Source organism: Anneissia japonica, unplaced genomic scaffold, assembly GCF_011630105.1.
Source record: "Anneissia japonica isolate Jap-2015-1 unplaced genomic scaffold, ASM1163010v1 scaffold287808_len173961_cov137, whole genome shotgun sequence".
NCBI lineage: Eukaryota > Metazoa > Echinodermata > Crinoidea > Comatulida > Comatulidae > Anneissia > Anneissia japonica.
In genome coordinates this window covers 132,637-142,034 of record NW_022746848.1, presented here as the reverse complement: position 1 = coordinate 142,034, position 9,398 = coordinate 132,637, and the positions used below count along the sequence as shown (strand labels likewise).

The 9,398-nt window shown below is 32.8% G+C and overlaps 1 protein-coding gene across 2 annotated transcripts in view; it reads left to right on the top strand.

The window, feature by feature from the left end:
• LOC117120312 (valine--tRNA ligase-like) overlaps window positions 1–8,929 on the top strand; it is an 18,164-nt gene extending 9,235 nt beyond the window's left edge. The window contains exons 11-22 of one of the 2 annotated variants that reach the window (XM_033265334.1): window positions 388–546; window positions 851–941; window positions 2,323–2,428; window positions 3,061–3,131; window positions 3,362–3,592; window positions 4,492–4,767; window positions 5,110–5,265; window positions 5,629–5,835; window positions 5,969–6,080; window positions 6,836–7,008; window positions 7,446–7,595; window positions 8,002–8,104. In XM_033265334.1, coding sequence (XP_033121225.1) covers window positions 388–546; window positions 851–941; window positions 2,323–2,428; window positions 3,061–3,131; window positions 3,362–3,592; window positions 4,492–4,767; window positions 5,110–5,265; window positions 5,629–5,835; window positions 5,969–6,080; window positions 6,836–7,008; window positions 7,446–7,595; window positions 8,002–8,070 — 1,801 coding nt within the window. In that variant the 3' untranslated portion in view covers window positions 8,071–8,104. Of the gene's footprint in view, window positions 1–387; window positions 547–850; window positions 942–2,322; window positions 2,429–3,060; window positions 3,132–3,361; window positions 3,593–4,491; window positions 4,768–5,109; window positions 5,266–5,628; window positions 5,836–5,968; window positions 6,081–6,835; window positions 7,009–7,445; window positions 7,596–8,001 lie in introns of both variants that reach the window. The other variant, XM_033265335.1, reaches the window with a different exon arrangement.
• The last annotated feature ends 469 nt before the right edge of the window (window positions 8,930–9,398 follow it).

Sequence of the window (9,398 nt, the reverse complement as noted above, 5' to 3'; positions counted from 1 at the left end):
ATACTACCGTGCGCACGGACGTTAAGACGTATGTGTACACATTCGTAAGTCCTTAAAATGCTCAAAATTACTCTTTTTCTTTAAAATTCCTTTTAAAATGCTCAAAATTACTCTTTAAATAGAGCATGCTTTAGAATATTATACTTTTCAGTCAGAACCGCGTGTGCTTCGTGAGGGTCAAAGTACGGCGGATCACCTAACTCGTCCTCAGTGACGAGTTCAAATCTAGTTTTTGAATTGTTTTTGTTTTTTTTTTAACTATTTTTCCAAAAGAGTAAGTAAAAATATTATCAATTTTTAATTTAAATCTGGCTCCAGAAACCTGTGTTGTCATGCAGTGCAGATATAGAACTTAACGAGTTAACCTTTATGCTTTTGATTTTTCAGTCGTTCTAAAGACATTGTTGAACCGCTGGTCAAGTCTCAGTGGTTTGTGGACTGCACTGAGATGGCTGCTGCTGCTGTGCAAGCAGTTGAGGATGGAGATTTGGAGATAATCCCTGACATGCACATAAAAACCTGGAATCAGTGGTTGAAAAACAGCAGGTGAGGATTCAAGATGACACTGGTCCAAAGTCTCGAGCAAGTTGCAGGAAACTTTTGTAATTCGTAACAGCAGGCAAGAATTTCCCTGAAAACAAAGCATCTCTCCCGCAAATTCATAATTTTTGCGTCACCATGCAGAGCAAAATAACTTAACTGTGTTATGAGAAGATCATTTAACCACATTTGTTCTAAGTGACTTCCAACTTTCAAACCCTCAGATGATTTTCAGAAAGGTCAATAAGTTTTTTTGTATTGGATAGCACTGTCTTGTATATAAAAATTTCTTTTTATTTCTTCTTCATAGGGATTGGTGTATCTCGCGTCAACTTTGGTGGGGCCATCGTATCCCAGCTTATTTTGTAACTGTGGATGATAGCAGTGTGCCACCTGGAGAGGTATGTATACCTTGTTTGAAATGCTGATGGAATTAGAGGAGTCATGTAATACAGGTGTTTGGAATATTAATAATATGATAATGATGATAGTTATTATTTTTGTTATGATTGTTATAATGAAGATAATGGTAATTGTAGTTATAATGGTACATAATGGTGATAATAATAATAATTATAATTATAAATAATAAATAATAAAATAATAATGGGAATTTTGCTGTAATGATGGTAATAATAACAATAGGTTTTGTAGAATAATTATAATTATTATTGTTATTACTGAACTTAGATGGTGATTGTGATGACCTTGTTTTTTGCTTTTAATTACTGTTTTTGCATTTATTCTGTTTTGTTTTTTTTTTTGGTTTTTTTTAAATTTATTCTTTATTTTATTTTTTGCTTGCTTTTTGCTTGATGTTGTATTGTCTATTATATTTTATCTTACATTTTAATGATGTTTTTTTTATACTGGATGGGAGTGGTTCTCAAACAATTGTTATAGTAATTAAGTTTACTTTAGAGATCAGGCCCTCCCATCAAGATTATTCTATTGTGCAATAAAATAATAAGAATAAGAAAAAAGAATAAGAATTGATTGGAAGATGGTGGTGGTGGTGATGATGATAATGTTTATAATATTGATAATACTGATATTGTTGATGATAATACACCTGGATAGTGGATAGTTTTTTGGTAGTATAAGTTGAATCTTGTCAGGGCAGACCTGCATTCAGTGTAAGTAGACCTATTTTTAAGAAGAGATACATACTAATTGCAAGATAAATTGTTTCATTGGCAGAGAACATTGAGCCTAATAACTGATACACATGAGATAAAATATTAGGTCGCACGCATGCTAAATATTATACAAATTTCCACAATAATTCCTACCGAGATACTGTAAAATACCTACCTTGCTAAAGGTCTGTACATTTTATGTGTGTTATGGCACAGATTGTGCACATGTGCATAGAACCTTATTAAATTATTTTCTGAGTGTTGCAGGCATCTTTTTTGTCACCTGATATTATTTGTGATGTGTGCTAATTTCACACAAATAGGCATTTAGCATGCATATTACACATTTTCTCATTTTAATCACAGGTCTAATATTTTAGTGCTATAATTTGAGCATTGCAGTCAGCAAGTCCAATTCTATATGTGGAGCTCATCCATCTATCCATTTATCTATAAGTATTTACACCACATGTTTTCACACTGATGCAAAGTATTTATTAAAGAGTGTCTCATTAACTAACTAAACTAACTGGTGAATATGATATGACAGTTTAAATGTTTATATAAAATAATACAATATAAAATAAGATGACTTTTGATACAATTTAGTTCCATTATGTATTAATTTTGTGTTTGCTTATAGGATACAGACAACAACTATTGGGTGAGTGCTACCACAGAAGAGGAAGCATTGGAGAAAGCAGCTGCCAGGTTCAAAGTTCCCAAGGATAAGATTCAACTCAGGCAAGGTATCAATATAAATTCTTGCTTCTAGCAAGCTGGGTATCACATTTATTTAGCTTTAGGTACAAGGGCCAAGGATATGGCAAACAGTGGACTTCAAAGTGGTAATCCCTTCGCAAGACAGACATGCACACAGGATGCTCTACATAAACTAAGTCTCAATATGAGTCTTAGTACATGAAGTTGTGTTTGGTCGTGAGAAAAAATGTTGTTACAGTGACAGGAATCAAACCCAGGATCTGGGGATTGGAAGCCATGCATTTCAACCACCACACCTATACATGTTTCTCCTGATGCAAATCCAGTTATTGTCTGTTCCATCACGACAATAACAATTACTATCATTTCACCTTGTATTATGGATGTCTTTCCTCATTCCTTTTATCTCTGCTGCCTTCTATTTGATCATATTTATTACAAACAAATGAGTATCATTTAATACATAAATAAGAAGTTCCTTTCAATTATTGGCAACCATAATTTTCACCTTATGTTTTTAATATGTTAAAATATGTTTGTAAACATTTCATCCAGATATTTATTAGACATTGTTTTATGCTGTGTTGATATATTTTTATAAGTTTGTTTTTTCCTTTTATATTTTGATTTGTTTTTAATTGACATGATTTTTTTTCAGATGATGATGTTTTGGATACATGGTTTTCATCAGGCATTTTCCCATTCTCCATCTTTGGCTGGCCAGATGAGGTATATCGCATTATGTCACAATACTTTCAATATTAAATAAAGAAGTGCATTTCCTGTATTTTTGCCTTTATCTTTGGTGGTCTGATCAGTGCAATAGCATTGTACCCCTTAGAGCCTAGCATTAAAGATTTTTAACATAAACTTACAAGTTTTATATTTTTTTGTGTAAACATGTGAATTTTTTTTCAGCATTGACATATATTAATATTTTTATTTTTGTGTGACCTTAGACCCCTGACCTGAAAACCTTCTATCCAGGTACGCTGCTGGAGACAGGCCATGACATTATCTTCTTCTGGGTAGCACGCATGGTAATGATGAGCCTGAAGCTCAATGGCAAACTACCGTTCAAGCAAGTGTATCTGCACGCAATGGTACGTGACGCACATGGCCGCAAGATGAGCAAGTCGCTAGGCAACGTGATTGACCCAGTCGATGTTATCAAAGGGATTACATTGGAGGTGCGCTTTTAGATTTTTTCACATATTTGTTACACTTTTGTTTTACATAATATATAAAGCATTGTATGATTATATTGTTGAATATTAGAGCAATTTTGTTTTTAGGAATTCTAAGACTTTCTATCTAAATTCAGTTGGTCGTAATAATACAATATGTACAGGTTGAACTGTGTTTTTGTGTTATGTTTAAAACAAATCTTTCAAACCCTTTGCTTTTCACATGCTAACCAGGCATTTTTTTTTTGTTTTTTTATGATTTGGCATGTGTCTGACTCAGTAAATAAGTTCAAGTTCCAAAGGTGAAATACAGGTGAAAATATCCAACTCCTGGGGTATAAGCTAACCTATTTGCTATTTGCTAGTACACAAATAATGAATGTTTTATGAGTGCAATGGGAAGAATATTTTTCATGAGCTGAAAGGTTGACTGTTCCATTAAAGAGACAGAGCCGAGTTGAATAGAACATTCAATCTTTCAATGAATGAAAGTATTTTTTCCATTACGCGAATAAAAAGCATTAATTATTTCATAAATTTTTTATTTATAAAGCAAAACACTAGCTTTTTCTGGATTGAGCAGTCCAAGTTAAGTTAAGGCATGCAACTGAAATGCACAGTGGAACTAAATTTCCATGATGAGTGAGGAAATGGTATAAATAGCCAATCTCATGTGATACAAATCCACTAGTCAAATGACAAGAATTTATTTAGGTGCGTTATAAAACTGTATAATAAATTTCTAATTAGTGAAGAGGGTTGATGTGGAAAGCAGTTGTAGTTATGATGCCCACTCTTGAATTCCCAATGACCTCGATTCAAAGCCAGATTCTCAAATGTAAAAGCATTTGTTTTTTGCTCTATTCTGTAGTTTGATACCTGTAATTATTTGTTGTACACAGGGCTTGCACAAGATTTTAGAACAGGGAAACTTAGACCCCAAAGAAGTACAGCGGGCTAAGGATGGACAGAAGAGGGACTACCCGAACGGAATACCTGAATGTGGTACTGATGCTCTTCGATTTGCGCTTTGTGCGTACACAGCCCAGGGTCGTGACATCAACTTAGATGTGATGCGTGTACTCGGGTACCGTCATTTCTGCAACAAGATGTGGAATGCAACTCGCTTTGCAACAATGACCCTAGGAGAAGGCTTCACACCTAAAGCTAAATTTGAGGTATTTCCTTAGAATGTTGCAATTTACCCTAAGGAGTATCATAGCAGCCCAAGTTTGAATCTCAATTTGAGCGTACTTCATAGTTTCAACTATATGTTCTCATTATTGTAATTACAAAATGGACTATAATCTGTTTTATATATTCTTATTATTTATTTTTGGTTGTTTTTTTAAATATCATTGTTATTGTTATTATTAATGTTGTGTTATTTTTTTTTATATTCAATCAAATTGTTTGCAATCATGAATTATGCTGTAGATTTTACCTAAAGAGCATCACATTACCTGGACATAAGGACCCAAATTGATATAATTTATATTGCTATGTTTATTTTAATGTAGCTTTGCGGACTGGAAGGCCCGATGGATCGATGGATTCTTAGCCGATTAGCTAGCGCTGTCCAGGCGTGTGAGATTGGTTGGCCTGTATTTGATTTTTCCTCCATTACTACCTCAATTCATCACTTTTGGCTGTATGACCTATGTGACTACTACTTGGTAAGATATAAAATTATTAGACATTTTGTATCAAATAAAATGTATTGCAGACAAAGACAATGTAAAGAATAATATCACTTTAAATAAATATGAATATAGCAAGTAGGAATTAAAACAAGTTATGGCATACATGAAACAGCTTAGGGTCAGAATAGCTAGGAGAGCTTCACAGTCAATTGCAATTTTTTTTAAATAATTGAAACATCAAAATCATAACATTAAAAAGATTTTCATGTTTACTATGTTATATTTTTTATATAAAAATAAAAATTATTCAGTATTAATATTATAATTAATCATGCTGTATTCAATACCATTCATTTCATTTATATTATATTAATGTGATCTATTAATTTATTATAGGAATACATGAAGCCTATTGTGCAGTCTGGTGATTCCGCTCGTGTTGATGCCGTCCGTCAGGTCTTGTACACATGCCTTGATATCGGCCTACGACTCATCAGCCCGTTCATGCCATTCATCTCCGAGGAACTCTTCCAGCGTTTGCCTAGAAGGACAGAAGGAGAACCACCAAGTATATGTGTCACTCGCTATCCAGATGTTAAAGAAGTAATGAAAACTCCACAATGTTTTTACATTGTTATCATTGGATTTAAGATAATGGATTCAGCATAATGACGTTACAAGTTATTTTATGAAGAATAAATATTTCAATTTTTGTTTGAACATTTTTTTTTTGCAGTGTCCATTTAGTAATGAGAAGTTGGATTCAGATGTTGAATTTGTGCAGTCTATTATTAAACAGATTCGATCATTGCGAGCTGATTACAATCTCGTCAAAACAAAAGCAGATGGTAGGTAATATATAAAATTGCTGCATTATAATTGCTGTTGTCACTGCAATTTTCATTGTTATTGTTAGTGCTATCATCATCATTATCATTATTTTCTACATACGGATGTCAACAAAGTCAATAATCATTAATTTATTAATGGTAATTGTTAGCATCCTGATGGAATATACAATAACTGAATTTGTGTAAAGAAAATCAAGTATAGTTGTAATTTTTGCCCAACCTGATGTGAAAATGTACTGAATACTCAGTATGTATGAAAAAAAAACAAATACCGCAGCCTGGAGAAAGTGTGTTTGGTTTCACCTGAGAAAAACTTTTAACACGTACTGAGTATTCAGTACATTTTCATGTCCGGTTGGGCAAATATTACACTTATACAATAGTTTATTGATTTGATTAATTATGATAATGTAGTTTTTTATTAATTTTGATCTTAATGGGGTATTATTTAACACCGCATGTGGGGCAAAACGAATTGGGTTTAGTTGGTTTTTAGAGTGGTGGAGTCCTGATTTGTGCTACAATATTTGGTTGCTGCTAGCAGTACTGTCTTTCCAACCATCTTTCACTTGGTGTGTGCCATATGCACATATTAATAATGAAGTTGATAATGATATTGTAATTATTTTGATAATAAACATAATAATAATTAGTATTTAGCCATTATAAAAAACCATTTAATTTGGGAATAGAATGAATTTGAAAAGATAAATTAAAAACTGGAAATATCCTTATTGTTTTAATAATTACAGTTTACTTGGAAAGCTCTGATGAAGAAGTTGTAACCATAATTAAGGAATTCACAGACACAATCCGTACCCTGACCTACTCGTCCAATGTGAAGACACTCCTAAATGAAAAACCTCCAGTTGGCTGTGCTATGATGACAGTGTCTGACAAATGTCAAATTCACTTGATGCTTAAGGTGAGTCTGGACTGACATTTTGTCATTTGCCTCTGCTTCATTGATTATTACACTAGTACTGTTCTGAAGGAGTCATGGCCATGGACCTCACTTAAGGTGGTTGGGGACAGCAGTGCCTTTTCCAAGTCTGTATGCTGTTGGTTAAATCAATTCAATATATCAAAATCGTTTTTCCTCTTTAACCACTTTATTATTGGCTTTAACCACTTTATTATTGCTTGTTTTTAATAGGTAAACAATAATACAGTAATAGTAACAGTAATACTGTTTAATTTTGCAACCTCTTCAAACTTGTATCACATATTCAGATGTATTTTAAATATTAGCATAAAGCATCATTACTCAGATGGACAGTGTGCTTGCTGAACCATAAAAAAAAACCATTATTTTTATATTAAGATTAACAACATCAACATTGTCAACTTTTAATTCCTTAGGGTATTGTGGATGTTAGTAAAGAAATTGGCAAATTGGAGCAGAAGAAACAGCGATTAAATGACCAAAACAAGAAACTTCAAGAAACGATGTCTAAAGCAGACTATCAAAACAAAGTTCCAGAGAAAGTAAGGGCAGCAAACTCAGAAAAGGTAAATTTTAAAATTGGCAGGGGGATGGGGTGGGGGAGGGTTGTCAGATACTTGTGTAGTATGGCCCTCATCTGATAACCAAAGTCAGTCCTGTACCCAGGGCTGACTCCAAATTCTTACTCAGGGATGAGTTGCCGAAACAAACTTACCTTGAACTGAGACAACTATAGTTGTCTCACCTTCGGATAATGCCACAACTGATTTATGTGCATATTAGGAAACACAGAACATTACGAAAATTTGTCCTCAGATTTTTGCTGGTTATTGTAATTGTGGCAATATAGCCAAACAACGATCTAACCACTGCAAATTTTGTTACAAATTATCTTGAGTATATTTTTTATTTTTATTTTATGTATTTTGTGCCATATTTTAATTGTACTGGGGTTTTATGTTTTGTTTGCAGATGGTGCAAACAGAGAATGAATTGAAGAAAATTGAAGAAGCTATACGAACGTTCAAGCTGGTAGAATGATGGAATTTTAGCTAAGAATGCATTTATATCTATATAAAAAGAATCCTCAGACTTCACAACATTTTTGAAGGTTTGCATATAATTATATGCTACTGTAAACAAAACAAGAGCACAATTACAAAAAAGTATAATAATGATGAATTTTATTGTTTTCTGCTTTGCCCAGAATGTATCAAGTTCATATTTTCCTGATGAGAGCATACAAAATGAATATTTATTAGACATGGTGATGTTGGATGACATGGATAAAGGGACATATTGCAATTCTGGGATACAATTCTGGAATTTATTTGTGAAAATCTGTTATAACCATAAAAATTGGTTTAAAGTTTATTAATTAAACCATTTAACAATCAGGTTGTGATCCTTCAAATCAAAATGTTGCTTGATTAGTATAATTAGTTTGGGAACATTTTTTATGATTTTTAAATAAAAACTGTTGCCTTGTTTCAGTTGTACTTAAGAAGTTAATATTTTAAATGATGAAATACAATTAGCAATTCCCTAATTGCGGTGCCTGATAAAGAACAGATGATATCAGATCATTGTGTTGCAAGGGAGTGAAATCATATTGGGCTTATTCAAAAAGAATTAATTAATTTAAAAATTCTTAGACAAGTAATGTTTTTATGGTTATGGATTTTTTTAAAATTGAGCTATTCTTGAACCACAAATGATGATTTGATGCAAATGTTATAAATATTATAGAGTCTTATTACATTTATGATATCAAAAGTGTCATTTTCAGCTAAATATCTCCAGTAAGTTACTTAAAATGAAATTAATCCAAATAATACAGAAAAATACTAGTGATGTTTTACTTCACTGAAAGTCAATAATGCTGAATTATAATGCTATACTAGAAATTGCAAATTGCAAGTGAAGTGCTGCGAAGTACCACTGTATATAAATGTTCTTCGAACAAAATTATGTATACGAGTCAAGTGAAAATAATGAATAATAAAAATATAACAAATAATATGAGACACGACCCATTGTCTATATTAGAACACATTGGGTAATAAAGTCGTAATTTTTCATTTTTGTCAAAAAGTGTCTATAGTGGTGAATTATGGTTTAGGTTTTTTAAAATAAAGTTTCAAAAATTAAATAACAACTCCCTGGTCTAGGAAGTGTACATTTTTTTATGGGGCAAGTTTCCAAGGGCGGGTTTTCTAGAGGCGAGTTAGACTGTCAAAGAGTGTTGCCAAAGTGCGAGCCAGCGTGTTATTTGATCACAAGTGCGAGACATCGCAAGTGTGAGCCAGCGAGCCAAGACGTCACAACAGATACGAGACGTTACTCGAGTTGTGCGAGGTATCGTCTGA